Genomic DNA, 17,293 nt, shown 5'->3' with positions numbered 1-17,293 from the left:
TGCTTGATGAGGAAGCAAGTGTTTGTGTCCTTTTATATAAAGGCATGCTGCTTGTGTACTCACAAATTACAATGTCTTTAAACAGCCCCAAAGCAATCAAAGATACTTGGTAGTTGAATTTTTCTCCAGATGTAGTAGGTTACATGGTAATTTTTACAGCATCAAAAAGTTTAGCTTTCGGCCTAGTGCTCTGTGCTTAAAACACACATCACTCTTGATCAAAGAATTCACAGCATGTAGTTTGTCGTATAATTTTTTCCCTATGTTTATTATATAATGTGCAGAAAAAATGCTTGACGATTTGGGAAGTGTTTTGTCTTTGATGCCAGTTCTGTTTTAATTTTATAGATACCATCACAGCTATGTTAGACTGCACAGACAGGCCTGTTCTGCAGGCAATTTTCCTTAACAGTAACTGCTTTGAGCATCTCATTCGACTGTTGCAGAACTGCAAGGTAAATTTTTCCTTTTCAGCGTATTTTTAACAAAACTTGTCCTGTAATGTTGCAGGTGTATTAATTACCTTTATACCTTCTGAATTAGATGCAATTTTATAGTGTCTACATACTGGAAGTAAAACTTTGGGTTGGTTGGAGCCATTAATGCCATAAAAGATCTGAAAGATCCAGGTTGCTCTAAAATCTTTTTTTTATTCCTAATGAAGTAGAGGTGTTTCATGTCTGTCTTTTGGTTAAAGCAATGAATGCTTATTCTGAGTCCTGAGCAAACCACCTTTACAGACCCCACTCAGTCTCTAAAATCTGCTAAGGTTGTTACTAGAATCAATCTTCCCCATACTTTTTGTGTGGGTTTTTTTTTTTTGGTGATGTGTGTTCTTTGTGGTGTGGTTTTGTTTTGTTTTTTTTTCTTTCTTATATTCTGTCACTGAATTGCTAGGAAGCCACTTAAAACTGCTGCCAGATGGAGGTTTGAAATCTAATTCAGAGTCATGTTTTTCCACTTTAAAAAACCTTGCTGGTGTGCCTTTCTAAGTGTTTAAAAATATTTGAGTCTTGTACAGCTGACATAAAACATGAGCTCAAGCTGTTACAAATGTCCTTCGATTGTTCTACTCCTCCTACATAGGATTTGGTGTTTTCCTAGATGTTGTGTTTTCATCTCAATCTCAGATGGTCATAATTTGCATGCTAGTGTCTTCCACTGATTGCTTTGTAGATTTCATTTTTTCCCTATGCAAAAGAACATAGATATGATATAACTCTGGAATATATTTTTTTTTGTGATACGTTGGTGACATAGCTGTTTTGAGCTCTTCTAATGCTGAGTAGTTTAATGCTAGGTACAGTATGCAATTTGATTCAAATACATATAGATTTTGGGATAAAACATATATCAGTGCAGTGATATATTAAAAATAAATGTATTCAGATTATGTCTTAACCATAGTTATAATCAGTGGCAGAATGCCAACTGACTTGAAGTGTTTGGAATAGCGTTTCTAGTTTTTTGTCTCCTCCTAAAAATACATTGTTTGACCTTTCCATTCTCCTCCTCTGTTTGGGAATCCGTGCCTATCTTTGTACTGACCTTGTACTCTGTAACAAATTTCTTTTTTAGCTGCTTCTTAAATCATCAAGTACTGTGATGTTTACCTGTTTATGGAGACTCTAGCTATGTTCCTGCCCTCGTATAAACAAATGATGGAATTTAAAAAAGCAGGAACAGCTACTCTATTTTTGCAGCTTACTCCTTTTGTTTTAATTCTGCTTGTATGTATGTCATAAGATACTCTCTTTTGAGGGGTTTTTCCCTCATATTTTACTGTAATTGATTTGATATCAGTGTTGCCAGTTTGCTACATAGTGGGCTATTTTTAACCTTTCATGGTCAAAATACACCTGAGGATGAAAAGTGGAGAAAAGGTGGAGGCTGGGAAGGTGTTGTATATTGGTATTTTTCAATACACTGTATCTCCATTCTTTTTCAAAGCCAAATAGCAAAGATTAATTTAACCAGGGAATTAGGATTTCTCCTCATTAACTGGAGGTGGAGAACCCTGTTTCTACGTCTTTCTTCTTTACCTGTGAAAACCTTGGTACTGGATTCACCAGCACGCTGTGCAAAGGATGGTTCTGCAGATAGCAGGAAAGTCCATACGTATATCTGAAACTCAGGAAGTTACTGAATCTTCAGCAAATTTGAAAGGCAAGAAATTTCCACGGAGAGGAGGAGTAAAGAAAATCCATACCATTGTTTCTCCTATGGATACCACAAAGAACTTGGGGCGTTCAAGGCCATACTTCTAGTCGTACTTCCTAGTCATTTACAGTTCAACAATCTTCTAGAATTGATTCTTTTTTTTTGATATTTGCTGGTTTTAAGGCTTATGGGCAAACTGTCTTCCCTTAACTGTGCTCTAGGGTTAGAGATCTGCACAAAAACTTTTCAGAACTGCTCATTTAAGTTTTGATGATCTGAATGTTACTTTTTGCCTGTGGCATGTGAAAGGAGGGACTGTACTCTAGAGGTGTCGAGAGGTGCTTATGCTATACTGAGAGTCATTTAACAAGCTGCTTTGTCAGTCCTGAATCTTTTTCTCATCTATTAAACTCCCTTAGAGGTCAGACTTTGAGCAAAGCACAACGACCTCTAGCTGTATGCCTGGTTAAAAAAAATAATTATTTTCTCAACAGCTTTTAATTAGAAGAATTAAAACCATATGGACATTATAATAAAAATATGTTTTTTCATTTTACATATATTATCAGAATTGAAGTACCCACATGAAAAATTTGTTGATTTTTTTTTTTTTGCATGTCTGTATTTGGTTCTGTTTAATGTTCTTATTTCCACTTGTTAATGTTATAACCCTCTGAGGCATATTATAGTTATTCTGCAGTGTTAAGTGCTCTTGACCCTGATGTACCTTTCTAACTATGTGCTTTCACACCGTTGAAAGTCAAAGTAATATCTTGAGTGTTGTTCTTCTGTTTACCCTAATTCGTGGAATTTGAATTCTCAGGTTGTTCCTCTTCAGATAGACTACCTAGTAGATAATTGAACAAAATGTATGAGGGGAAAAAAAATTACAAATGCTTAGTTTTTCCCCACTAAAGGAAAATGTTGTTCCTTTTTTTTTTAAGGGATATTTAAAACATTTTGATCAGGGATTTTTTTAACATCTCAATATAATCTAAAAATAGAATAAGATAAATTTTAGTCCTTGGTAGGTTACAGCTAAACTTTGCACACAAAAGTAACTGTGATCAATTATGAAAGTATTTGGATGAGCTTTAACCTTGCAATTTAAACTTTAAACAGAGCAATTTCTTAGCTGAAGATGCAGTATAGGCGTATGTTTGGTATATAGCTATTTTCAACCCGTCTGATTCTTAGGGTGATAGCAGAGATATTTTAACTTTCTTCCTGTCTTAAAGACTATGTACCCCAGAAATTCTGCTGCTGTTTGAAGATTAAAATATTCTGTCTAGGTACTTTCAGCATTCATCTACTATGAAACATAAGTGGAAAATGATTAAACATCTGTATCTGTTTCTTTACTAATGCCCCACTGTTGTCTTTGCTTTTTACAAGTAAATTTTTGAGACCCTCCTGTCATGTTGCATATTGTAAATGAAGTCACAGTGGCTAAGCTGATGACCAGTATAAGTTCCAGATAGGATCTGTTTCCTTCTCTCAGTGATTATGTATTTTAATTTAATTCTGGTGGGAAAAAATGATTACTAATTAGCAAAAATACAATGTAATCTTAAGTATTGTAAGAATTAACAGAAGACTAATATTAATGGAGGATTGTGTCTCACCAGTGTGAGAACTCATTTTTTAATTTCTTTTTTTTTTTTTTAAATATGAAATACAAATCCAAGGCAGCCTCCACAGGTTTGGCTGCAGGTAACTGTTTAATGCAATTATTGCCATTATTCTTGTCTCTGTTTCTAACAGCTGTTTTTAAATGCTAACAATAAAGTGGCAGACAAGAGTGAGAAAGACCTTGCCAACAAATTACTGACAGAAATGAATGAGGACCAGGTACCTACCTAACCTGTATTTCGCTTCAGTTGAAGTCAAGACACAATCACAGGAAAATTGCTTCCTGTGCTTCACCTTAACCGTCCTCTTTAAGCCTTCTGCAGCAAGATGAACTTGTGTTGCTGCACACATCAGTATTTCCTGTCTCTGGAATGTAGTTTTTCTGAATAACAGATTGAATTTGACCTCAGTTTTATTCATCTGCTTCAAATTGCAGATATTTGAAATAGATTGAGCCTCAGTTATGCTTCTTTTGAGGAAAAGGTGAAGTACATGAATGGAATCCAAATAAATTCTATCAACCTGGTGGTGATTTTTTTTTTTCCCCCCTTTCTCTTTCCTCTTTTTTGCTTCTTTGTCTCAGCACTGTGGTGTTTTGGATTCTGGGGCCTTGTTTGTGAATCTCAATGGTTGTATTTGATGTCCTGATTCTTTGCTTGTCATCAAGAACAGATGTTCACAAAACAATGGACAGGCTGAATCAGGGAGGTAGGAATAGCCTGTTGCTTTAATTTTCCCAAAATATTGTCGAAAGTTTCAAATGCATTGTTATTTTATTAATCTTATGGTAGAATGATTAATTTTGATTAAAAATGTAAAGAAATGCTAAATACAAGGTATGGTAATCTACCAATTGTGATTCTAACTAATAGCTTTGGCTTTTTTAGAAACTCAGTGCGACACTAACCGCATGTAAATGTTTCTTCACATATAACACTTTCTTCTGATTCTCGACATTTCATTTTCAAAATATGTCCAATGTGCATATAAAATTTTGGAGATGATGAAAGAGAGTATGTTTGCACAGTTTTGTTAATTAGGTTTACTGATGGATGCAAAATAGTACTCCAACGTTTTTGCACTTAAAACCACCATAGAAATATCAAAGTAGACAGGAACTACCGAAAAAAAAAAACCTTAAAAGATAACTTAAATTGGAAAAAGAGATGTTGATCAATGCGACAAGGCTATGGGTGAGGCAGCCACCTATACTGTGCTGATGTGATTTATCTCTTATAATTTGTGTGTTGCATTGGCGTGTGGGGACTTGGATGGAAAAGAAAACACTTTACATGAACTGCAGGTGCCTGAATGTCCAGCAGCGCACACACACATGCTGCAAGAGGTTTCTTAATTTGTTTTCCTCCCTCCCTCTTGAGGTTGTCCATTAGCCGCATGAGGAAGACCTGTTTGTCCATGAGAATATTTGAAGTGCAATGTGTGTTGTGAATGCTCCTCTCCTCTTGAAGTATGTGGCTAGTTGTCTACTGTTACGTAATTCGTTGTAGGACGTGGGGTTATGAAATCTTGACTGGTGAGGAGGTGATTTTTGAAGCATGTTAGCAAACTCCTTGTTTCCCTCCTGGCAGGAGGGCACAGTATAGGTTGTGGAGCTGAACTGTTTTACACATTTGTATATAACTTGTGTACCTGCTACTTTCAGGTGTTTCAGGGACACCTAGACTGCTTGGCAGTATCAACCATTCAAGCCCTCACAGCAGTAATGCACAAGTCTCCAGCTGCTAAGGTAACAGTATATATGCAGAGATCTGTTTGCAGTAGGCTTCTTGATCTTGTTTCCAGTTAGTGTTTCTAGCACAGTATCATGGTGAATCTTGCTAATGAAGGTGAGTAGATTGTGGTCACACATTTCTGCCGGATAGGAATAGCTGATTAGCATGCCTTATCTCTTTATAGGTGTCTAATGGTTAGACACTAAGCCATCTTTCTATCAAAACTGGAAGATCAGAGTGTTGATAACAGCTGGAACCTTTGTAAAAAGAGGCACATCGTTACTTGTCCCATGAATATGTGAGGTAGAATTAATGAGTATTCACAGGAATTTTCAGACAGGAGTTTGTTTTGTAGTTTTATCATGGCTTTAAAGTAACCCAGGATGATATTTCTGTCCCAATGGTGGACGTGCTGTTCCCCTGCCTTTCTTTTATAGTCATACTTGTGGTTTCATAAATGCATAGGTTATGGTTAGTTTGTGAATCTGACTGGAAGCTGAATCCACACAAAAATAGTGCATTTATTCTTAGATTGCTGAGGTCACTAGATTCACACTGTGATTGAATGATTCCCTAGCCTTGGCACAGGGAAAGGGATGTGGCTGCACAGTGGAGGCTAAAGGCAGAGTGGGAGTCACATGATTTGATTGCTTCTTGCAGTACAGTCTGAGTGAGAAATGACAGGGTCAGTTATGCTCCTCCAGAGCATTGCTCAAAGTGCTTATTTCTCCACTGACTCTGGAAAGCCTGGCGAGAGTTGTATGTTGGAGGTGGGGACTGGCTGTGATTCACAAAGGGTCAGTACAGTTTTCAATTGTGCTTCCACTGGGACAAATGTATTTTTTCTTTTCATATTTGCTAAAACAATCATCTCACGTCTGCTGACAGTTTCATCCTTTTTTTTAAAAAAAAAAAAGTTTCAGTTTCAGCGCAGCTGGGAGAAGAGTGTACATTCCGTATGATGTGTTGGATGTTTACTAACTAAACCATAAGTGATCTTACAGTTTGGATTTTGCTACTTGATTATTGTTTTTCTTCATGTAAAATCCATTAGTTTTCATAAAAACTTCCTTGGAACACTTCTCTCATTTTCAAACTGTTTAGGATGGGTGGCTTTTAATCAAGCTGATCCAGGAAAATATTTCACTCAAATTAATGTCTGAATACTTCTAATCGCATTGTAATCACTTTATTTCATGCTATAGTTTGCATTAAAAATGAAGCTATTAGTATTTAGTGATAGAATTAACATTTTGATTATACCAAAGCAATTATATTTTTGTATAAGTAATTATTAAAATAGAACTTTGATCTTTTATTTGTTTATCTGCATGCTGCAGTGAGATCCTCTTCATGTGCAGCATGCTAGAGATAGCACAACGGGTGGATTTCTAGCCTGTAAAACATTATTCTTGCATTCTAATTATTTTGTGTCTAATACTACGTTAAATTAGAACCTACTGCAGTAGATGGGCAATTTTTATCCATTTTATTTGTTAGTGAGACTGGGATTTTTATCCTCAGGAGGTCTTCAAGGAGAGAATTGGTTATGCACACATATACGAGGTACTAAAATCACTGGGTCAACCCTCACGGGAGTTGCTGGAAGAACTCATGAATATGGTGAGATGTGCTTACTTTGAATGTTAAAATGCTTGCATCTTTTCAACAGTACTTATGGCCCTAATTTATTGTATTTCATGTCTGAGTTCTCTGCTGTTTTTCAGGCCGTTGAAGGTGACCACATGGCTGTTGGGATACTAGGCATTAGTAATGTCCAGCCTTTATTGCTGCTTATCCAGTGGCTTCCAGAACTAGAATCACATGACCTGCAGATTTTCATCTCAAATTGGTTGAGGCGAATCTGCTGTATTAACAGACAGAGTCGTGCCACGTGTGTCAATGCGAACATGGTCATCTGTATCATTGAGACACTAAATTCCCACTCCGCGCTCCATTGTACTTGTGCAGAGAACCTGATCGCCCTTCTGGGCTCTTTGGGCAGCCAGTCAATGGGCTCAGAAGAACTGCTTCAACTAATACGGCTCCTGAGGACTGAGGAACCAAAACAAGCTCACCCTTACGTTGTTCCAGTGATGCGAGCCATTCTAACAATGGCCCGGAAGCAGGGCATGTCTAGTGCCTTGCAGTATTTCAACTTGTACCACAGCATGGCCGGAATTGCTGTTCCATCAATTCATAAGTGGCCAGGCTCTGCGTTTTCTTTCAGCGCTTGGCTCTGCCTTGACCAGGACCGGGTGGACCCTAGCACAACTAGCAAAAGTGGCAAGAGGAAGCAACTCTATAGGTATAGTTGTTATAACTACTTCGACAGCACAAATCTGGGTCATCTGTTCCCTGCGGCATATGGTACCCTATGACATATGGCACTTGTGCCTGTCTTCACAGAACGCAGTGTATAGTGCTTAGTCTATGGAAGGGAGCAGTTTCATCTGTCGCCGGAGTCAGGCTGTGTTACAGAAATAAGCATGTAGTTTCTCAATTATAATGCTTTCTTGTCTACAGTTTCAATATCCATAACTGCAAATTGTGTTAAGGTTCATAGCTCAAACAAACAAACAAACCAACCAAAAAAACCCCAACTGAAAAAAAAAAACTCACCCCAAACCAGAACAGCCTTCCCACTGTTTCCTGTGAAGGTAATGAAATGTTTTCTATATGAGAGCACGAAGAAAAGGACATCTTCATTCGCTGAAATAGTAGGCATTGACATGGATGGTTCTTGATATAATCTGACTTTCTGGGTGCTAACATTCAGCAGCAAACAAAACGCAGAATGAGGGAAATGCTAGTTGACGAATCTCTCACTCCAGTCCATTTTACTGCACTGCACTTTCAGGGGAAACATGAAGAATGCAATTGTAGCAGCATTAGTATTTTCCAAGCCCCTGTGTCTTAGACTGTTACTTCTGTTTATTAGTAACCATGGTGGCAGGTGGAGACCCTTGGATTTCTGTAGCTGCCCTGTGTGTTTGTACAGCACAGCCCTGACGAAGGGTACTACCTGATGAACTGCGACAGTCCCACTAAAGATCTTTAAAGTAGACTGCAGTTTTAGAAAACTGGGTGGAATTGCACTACAAAGTAAAAAAGCTGCAATTGGATTTCAGTTTGGTGCTGTTGTACCAATAACTGACTGGTTTTCTATCATTTTTACATACAATTTTGAAGACATTACTCCAGTTTTGGGAAGCTAAAACTGGGGTGTTGAAATTAATACAAAAAGAGGAAATGTTTAAAGTTCCAGCTTCAGCTTGAAATATTAAGTGCACAACTGAATTAAAATAATTAAAAATTTATCTAGCTGCTATGTTTTACAGAATTTAATGGTAAGACAGCTTACATCTATTGAGATTGTCTATAATATTCGTGCTCTCTGTGTGTTTATTTGTGTTTTATATTGATAGATGCAGGTATTTGATAGTACAGTAGTTAATGCATCCACTTGGAATGATAGTGCCTTAGGATGTGTAGCAGGTTTTGATAACAGTTCACAATTTATGTATAATTTTTTGTATTCAAGTACTTAAAAAATGAAAGTTTCCCAAAGCAAATCTATGCTTGCAGGGCTTATTTATAGATAGCTGCTTGCAGCTGATTTTCTTTAGTGTATGAGTGAAATAAGATATATAACAATGACTACATTTACATTTTGCACTAAGGTAAGATTCTTACTGATAGAAAATCACAGATAAAAAAGACTTATTATCTCATCAAACAGTTTTAATGCAGATTTGTCTATAGAATTAGAGATGGAACTTTCTGCATTTTCTAGAAGAGTTATTCCATGTGCTGTTTTGTTCTTTAAAATAAATAAAATCTCTGTATACAATACTATGATGTAAAACAAGGGAAATGGAGAAAACATATCTGATAACTGTAGCTGTAATGTCACGAATCTGCATGCAATATTGGCAGCTTTACTAGGGGCTGATGGGCACAATTTAATTGGTAGAAAACAGCACAGGTTGCAGGCCAGTCTCTTTATTTCAGTATTGTAGCTTCCAGAGACTACAGCGGGCAGGACTTTAACAGAACCAGCTTAAGCTGTGTTGGTCAAACTGAAGCCGTTACTTGTTGAGACCAAGGTTGTGTTTTCATGTAGAAGATCGATGGCTACAGGCAGCTTTGAGAGCTTGTGTAGGAGGGCTTTACATAGGGATCTGGATAGACTGGATCAATGGGACGAGGCCGACTGTATGCGGTTCAACATCGCTAAGTGCTGGGTCCTGCACTTGGGTCACAACAACCCCATGCAATGCTACAGGCTTGGGGAGAGTGGCTGGAAAGCTGCCTGGTGGAAAAGGACCTGAGGGGGTTGGTCGATAGCCGGCTGAATGTGAGCCAGCAGTGCGCCCAGTTGGCCAAGATGACCAGTATTATCCTGGCTTGTATGAGAAATAATATGGCCGGCAGGACTAGGGAAGTTATTGTCCCCCTGTACTCGGCAGTGCTGAGGCTGCACCGTGGAATACTGTCTGCAGTTTTGGACCCCTCACTACAAGAAAGATATTGAGGTTCTGGAGCGTGTCCAAAGAATGGCAACAAAACTGATGAAGAGTCTAGAGCACAAGTCTTATGAGGAGCAGCTGAGGAAACTGAAGTTGTTTAGTCTGGAGAAAAGGAGGCTCGGGGGAGACCTTATCGCTCTCTTGGGTGGGTGTCGATCTCTTCTCCCAAGTAACAAGCGATAGGACAAGAAGAAACGGCTTAAAGTTGTACCAGGGGAGGTTTAGATTGGATATTAGGAAAAATTTCTTCACCAAAAGGATTGTCAAGCATTGGAACAGGCTGCCCAGGGAAGTGGTTGAGTCACCATCCCTGAAGGTATTTACAAGATGTGTAGATGTGGTGCTTAGGGACCTGTGGTTTAGTGCTGGGCTTGGCAGTGTTAGGTTAACAGTTAGACTTGATCTTAAAGGTCCTTTCCAGCCTAAATGGTTCTAGGATCCTTTCTGGATCACCTGTTGGCCTGCATGTCCTGTACCTTGGCTTCACAGAATCACAGAATGTTAGGGATTGGAAGGGACCTCAAAGGATCATCTAGTCCAATCCCCCTGCTGGAGCAGGACCACCTAGATCAGATCACACAAGAACGCATCCAGGTGGGTTTTGAACATCTCCAGAGAAGGAGACTCCACAACCTCTCTGGGCAGCCTGTTCCAGTGTTCTGTTACCCTTACTGGGAAGAAGTTCTTCTTTGTGCTTCCTTCAGGCAGTTTTATGGCTTATTTTTTGGGGGACAAGAGTAATAGCTAATCAAATAGTAAATATTGGACCAGTGACAAATTACTGCAGTTGATTCTCTCCTTAATGAATGTAATGTTAGGTATTTCCAGTAGTTTTGATGAAGTCCTTGATTGTGTGCTTTGTTGTCTTTTTCTGTAGCTTTTTTACAGGAAGTGGTATGGGTTTTGAAGCATTTATTACATGCTCGGGGGTATTGGTGGTTGCAGTTTGCACGAAGAGGGAATATGCAACAGTAATGCTGCCTGACCATTGTTTTTTTGACTCTCTCTGGGTAAGATTTGATACTGAAAAACACTTTGTTTAGGATAGAACTGTTAGCTCAGAAGTCAAAGTTCAATTTTTTTTTGTTGTTTTGCAAGTGGTCTATTTTATAATATTTAAATAATTCTTTGCATAAGAACAGATCTAATCTCAAATAATGCAAGCAGTTTCCGTGTAGATTAGTGGTTGACTGAGCTAAACGATGCCTATGTTATTAGGCATTTGTTATTGATAAGCTAGTTATGGCATTGTGCTTAGAGGTTCTTTTTTAACATGAAGATTTTTTTATGTTAAATTGTAACAAGCATAGGTGACTGGTGTTATGTGAATAAATAAAATGTGCTTCTGTTTCTGCCTTGCCCTTTTCTGTTCCCATACTTAAGGACTGATGTGCATTATCATGAAAGAGGTGTATCTCTTTTCCTTCAAAAACCTGTTTATATGTAAAGTACTTAAAAATGGAAGCAACTGATAGGTGGTCTTATCTTCTTGTTGATGCTTTGGATTTATTTTCTTAAGTGGTTTCCTCACCGCTTAATAATAGAGATGAAGTTAAATATTTCTGTACAGTCATTTCATTGCTTTTTAATATTGACTTAATTATTTTATATTGCTTAATCAGCACAACATAACTATTGTTCACATGCCTGGAAAGAGGCCCTTTGGTCAAAGCCTTGTGTACATCTATGTGAATGGACAGCAGAAGGTCTCTGCCCCACTTCGATTCCCTGCCATGAATGAAGTAAGTTCACCTTCTGAGTCATAACCCTGTCCTGATGCGCATTTGTAGAACAATGAGAACATGGTTGGTGCTTTTAATTTGGAAGTTGTGTAGGAGTTTAAAACAGCTTAGTGTATTGTTAATAAGCTTCTGTTCAACTTTGGGCAGTGTCCAGAGTATCGACTTGGAGTATAACTAACCGTTATTTAGGACTTGTTTAGTCATCTCAGTTTCAAATCAAAACAAAACAAAAAAAAGCAGATTACTTTGGTTAGATTGTGGAATTTTCCTCAACGTAATTACCTGAATATGCTGACATAATTTGTGATGAGAAAATCATAATAAATCACACTCTGCTGGTAGGATTGGTGTGACAGTACTCAGTGAGGGATATTCCCTGTTGTAACTTTTTGACTTGTATTTTCTGTGTGTTTCTTTAATATGCTAATCTTATACCTGCTTTGTTAGCTGGGTAAGCTGTTCACACATAGTTAATCTAACTGTTTAGAATGTGTGTACGTTTAACCTAAAAAAAACACAGTAGCCATCAAAATGAGTATATGTCATGTTTAGTTTTCTTTGTAAGCATTGCCCATTCTTTCTGTGGAACAAATCTAATTTAAACTGGGCTACAATACTGAACATTCTTCCTTCTTTTGTAAGTCCTAATTTGATATTTGTTGAATGTATTGAGCAAACACTTAAACTAGACGCAGTCATAGTAAAATCAGTATAACACTTAAATGAGAGTAAATGTGGTTTCCATTGCAAGACTCTGGAACAAAACTCTGAATAAACATTTTAAAATCAAGGTAGCTAAAAACAGGGTGGGTAGGCTTCCCATCAGAGCATCTATTTGAGTGGAATACTTGATATGAGAAATGTACAGTAGCAGATATGCTGGGCTAGTGTTTTGGAATATAATCCAGAAGGGTAATGTTTACCAGGGTATCTGACTTCCTGGCTTTGCTTCTGCCAGAGGTCACGCAACAGTTGTGGTTATCAAATTGCTCTTTATTGGAGATAAGGTGCACTCTGCTGTTGTGAAAACTATATGCCTGCCTTTTTATTTATTTTTTTTCTTGGCCTTCTGTGCTGGACTGCTTCTTTTCCAGGGCACTCCAGAACTTGTTGCTCATGGTTTAATTTGTTTAGTTCGGGTTTGCTGGAGATAGTCTTCAGATTTACTTTGTAAAATGTGAAAAAGGAGATTAGATTTACAGTTTGTTTTTTGTTTTCTTTCTTCTATGTGTGACTCTCCAGTCTTTTACTTCTTGCTGCATTGGTTCAGCTGGACAAAGAACAACAACTCCTCCTCCATCTCAGATACCAGATCCGCCTTTTTCCTCCCCTATTATGCCCCATCGGACATCACTTGGGGGCATCCTCTCTACAGGAAGTTGGGGTGGGATACCTGGAAAACCAGAGCTCATCACCAAGATGATCTCAGCAGGTACTCAGGACAGTGAATGGGGATGTCCAACATCTTTGGAGGGCCAGCTTGGGTCAGTTATCATCTTTCATGAAGCACTGCAACCTCCTCAGGTGAAGGCATTATATTTAGCAGGTAAGTGTTGATTGTATTGATTTTAGTGGAGTAAAAGTATGAATGTCTCTACACAGATGCGTAAGGAATAAGTTACAATCCAAAAGAACTGCAGAGCAGACATAAGTGAGAGGACCTTGTAACAAATAAGCTTAAAATGGAATTACAAGTATTTTATGAAGTTTTATTTAAAATGTTTGCATAAGCCTGTCTATTTATCATATGACAGAACTGCCAAAATTAAAACATTAGTTAGTATTTTCACTTGTAAGTTCTTAATTTTTGCTACTGTTTGCTTATGTGTGAGTTTATAGTTGAGACTAATTTAAAGTATTGCCCTCATTTTGATAGGCCGCTTCAAGGTGTTTTATGCTTGAGTGTTTTTCCAAAAGAATCAATTAAGGGATCATTTAAAAAAAAAAAATCTGATAAGCTATGTCTTACAGTTCAAGGTCTAAAGGTATTAAGTTTCACAATGACTTGAGGTTATTAGAGATTAGCAAAAAACCACTTCCATCATTGAAAGGAAATCGTTTGTGTTACAAAACAAAACTGTCTTGAAGATTATGCATTTCCTGGACATTTGGGCTTGATGATGGAAAGACTGATGGCAAACATAAGACAGATGTTTGTAAAGACAGAAACATTGCTGCTGTTTGACTGTATTAAAAAACGTTCTTTATATAGTTTAGCTTTTTATCAAGAATGTATTTCTTTTTAAGCAGTCCCTATGGAATGAATGATATGAGTCGTAGAGATTACTTCAAAGTGTGTCTCGTAGGTATGGTTCAGAGTGTCCTATTTGCTGTTTCAACAAAGTACAGTAGCATAAAATTTGTGAAGATCAACATTAATATCCTATGTACTTTTAAATATATATATTATAACTATATAATTTGTATATTTTTTTTAATAGGTCCAAACTGTTTAACTCCATGGAAGTCTCAAGAGGCTGAAGTAGCGGATCTCCCCAGTAAGGTGCTGCTTCATTATACACCGAAGGTATGAAACAATACGTAATTTCTCTTTGATTACACAGTGTGTAGTAATTTCGGAATATGTTCTAAATGATCTTTTTTTTTTTTTTTGCTTTACCATTGCTGTTTCATAGAACAGGTGACCATGCTGTCTTTACGCTGTGGTTATTATGGGAACATAAGGAGGCATGAGAGCTTTCTTAAACTGTAGTCTTGTGCAGAGAGAGTAGGGTTTGTTCTTGTTTGGCAAAAGGACAGAATTGTTTTGTAGAATTGTGAGTGTCAAATCCAAGATAACGTATATGATATTCCAAAGGTTCCAAATTGTTTAAATGCTTTAATATTAATACAATGGTACTAACTTCCTGAAACATATTATGCATCATTCAGAAATCTTATGTGTTCAAGGATCTGTAACTCGTTTCCTAAATGAAATTGTAGCCTCTTCATTTATCTAACAGGCCTGCAAAAACCCAATTTGTCTTGACCTGTCTGCAAATCTTTTACATGGAAGACTAACTGGAAACAAAGTAGTGAACTGGGACATCAAGGTAAATGTATGCTGAAGAAGCAGAACCTGATGTAAATGCGATTGTGGCTGTATATCTTCACCTAACTTTGGGAATGCTGGAAGTTATTATCATAATGCAAATGAAATTTAGCAGATAAAGCATTTTTTTTTTTATTATGAGAGTTAATAGGTTAATGCTGTAGCTGCAGTAGTATTACATTTATTGAGAATTTAGAAGGGCTACTGGTCTTAATTTCATAGATAGTGCATTAAGAAATTTTGTGGTAGCTGACTACTTTTCATAGTCTATTCAATGCATGTTGTGTATTGAAAGCCTTTTATCATCTTTAGGGGATTCTGTCATGGTTTTCTTGCGGTCTTAAACTCTGAATTAGATTAAGATTAGTAGGGTTAAATTAACACTTTTGACTTTTTCTGTGTTAGTCATATAAAAAATGTTACTGAATTGCAGACTAACTTCAACAGAAAGCAGAGTGGAATTAAAATATTACAAGAACCTAGCATTTTGTTAAGAGATGAGTTAATCTAGTTATCTTATTTACTTTTGATTTGAGGTTGGCAGGACTAGATGATCTCACAGTCCAAAAACCTCACTTCAGAGAAGACACCAAATATTCACTAAAGTGTTATACCTTATTTTGTCTCTGCTATGCACTAATTGTGCAATATTTTTTCCTTGTCGTTGGATACATTGGGATATCTGATTCCTACAGACTATGTAAATCATCTTTGTTTAACTTTTGCTAGCAGTTGTAATCACAGCACTACTGCTATATTAGTGTTAGAGCTTAAAATTCAACATTTTCTAGCTAAAGCTGTTTCTAGTCTCCTGCTCAAATATGCTGTTATAGCAAAACTGTCCTATGTTTTGGTTTTTGTTTTGTTTTCTTAACCAGTTCACAGTCCTTGTGTCCTTCTGATTAATCAGTTAATTTCTTAGTCTCATGCCACTGACAGTTCTGATCTGACTTTATACTGTAGAATTAAAACTCACGATTTTATCAACTCAACACTCCCAATGAGATTTAGTACTAGTGGTTTAGACTTTCTTGGTGCTCCACAAACAGAATACCGTTTAGGGAAGTTAAATGTCCATTAGTTGTCTTCTGTGTAAAAAAAGCAAATGGTCTTCTACTTGCTGGTTCGTGGAGAGGAGGAGGAAACCATGAAATGCACACTATCTTAATAAATACCTTTGTGTACTTGTCTACCTATATGTTCCGTGACCACTAACACATATAAATACAGAAAAAATCAGTCAGGCTTAGCTCTGCGTGATGAAATCGAGTTATTTGCAGCATCAGAGTTTGATCCAGATATAGTGACATAAATAAGGATTTATTTCTTTTAAATTTAGATAGAGTACATAAATTCTGTTCTATAGGCAGAATCTTTGATTAAGGGCGCTTAGCTTTGAGAATAAAATCCAAAGTCTGAGCATAGAAAACTTGTCAGTAGAAGACCATATCTTTTTTTATTCTGAGGAAAAATGTTCAAATAAATAAATATGAACTGCCTTTTTTTTTTTAAGAACAGGGAACAATCAACTGTACTAGCAAACAAATTAATAAGGAAATATTGGTGGAGGTACACTGTGCCTATGCAAACTTGTGGAGATTAATGTTAGGAAAATTCAGACACTTGCTAATTAATTTTGCTATGATACGAATAGTTTGAAGATACTGCAATTTATTCTCTTCACCCAGTAGTGAGAAGAAGGATGTGTGAGGAGTGTTATATCTCTAGCTTTATGGGAAAGCATATTGTGTGTACAAATTTTAGGATGAATCCTTCATCAACGAACACAATTGGGTTTAGCACCCTCTTGAGGAGGACTAGAGTGAGGAAAAAACCATGAGACCTGATCAGGAGCTCATGAGGAGATAGATACAGCCTAGAAGGAGCTACAGTTACTGCTGTCTTGTGGTTCAGACAAATTCTGTTTTTCGGGTTGATTTCTGTTTCCAAAAGCCGCAGGTCTGTGGTGCCTCTTGTGTTGCTCGACAAACATAGAAACTTTCATCTATGAGATAGGTTTTGCGGATTTGAAAAAACTTTCTTAGTTTAACCATTCAGTTTTGTTAAATTCACCTTGATAAATGTGGGCTGGAGAGGGGGCATCATAAAGACCCATGGAGCAGATTAACAACTGAAAAAGTAGAACATAATGGAGAAGAAAAGGATGATTTTTTTCCCCACTTCTCCCCAACATTTCTGTCTGGACAGGGAGAGTAATATCCCACATTCATAGACTGGCTTACAGGATGTTGGGTTTTTTGGCTGTTAAAGTTTTACTACACAGTAGTTTTCATTGGACTAAGCTGGACAATTGAACAGGTGTCTCTGGCTGGCTTGCTGAGATCCTGATTTTCCAAGTGGCATTGTGAATCGCTTAGAGAAATCTTGTGATATGACTGTGTTATACCTTATCACTAGAAGTGTTGTTTGAAGTCTCATGCT

General features: G+C 37.2%; 1 protein-coding gene across 5 annotated transcripts in view; it reads left to right on the top strand.

The window, feature by feature from the left end:
• Positions 1-17,293, top strand: part of NBEAL1 (neurobeachin like 1) — a 94,419-nt gene that overhangs the window by 34,234 nt on the left and 42,892 nt on the right. For 4 of the 5 annotated variants that reach the window (XM_086615311.1, XM_086615312.1, XM_086615314.1 and 1 more), the window contains exons 10-18: positions 349-455; positions 5,456-5,539; positions 7,050-7,148; positions 7,253-7,833; positions 10,935-11,067; positions 11,680-11,799; positions 13,042-13,345; positions 14,241-14,326; positions 14,763-14,852. In XM_086615311.1, the coding sequence (XP_086471437.1) occupies positions 349-455; positions 5,456-5,539; positions 7,050-7,148; positions 7,253-7,833; positions 10,935-11,067; positions 11,680-11,799; positions 13,042-13,345; positions 14,241-14,326; positions 14,763-14,852 (1,604 nt within the window). Of the gene's footprint in view, positions 1-348; positions 456-3,924; positions 4,012-5,455; positions 5,540-7,049; positions 7,149-7,252; positions 7,834-10,934; positions 11,068-11,679; positions 11,800-13,041; positions 13,346-14,240; positions 14,327-14,762; positions 14,853-17,293 lie in introns of all 5 variants that reach the window. The other variant, XM_086615310.1, reaches the window with a different exon arrangement.

Source organism: Tauraco erythrolophus, chromosome 8, assembly GCF_009769465.1.
Source record: "Tauraco erythrolophus isolate bTauEry1 chromosome 8, bTauEry1.pri, whole genome shotgun sequence".
Taxonomy (NCBI): Eukaryota; Metazoa; Chordata; class Aves; order Musophagiformes; family Musophagidae; genus Tauraco; species Tauraco erythrolophus.
Note: the sequence above shows the minus strand (reverse complement) of the source record. Positions and strands in the feature narration are given on the sequence as shown.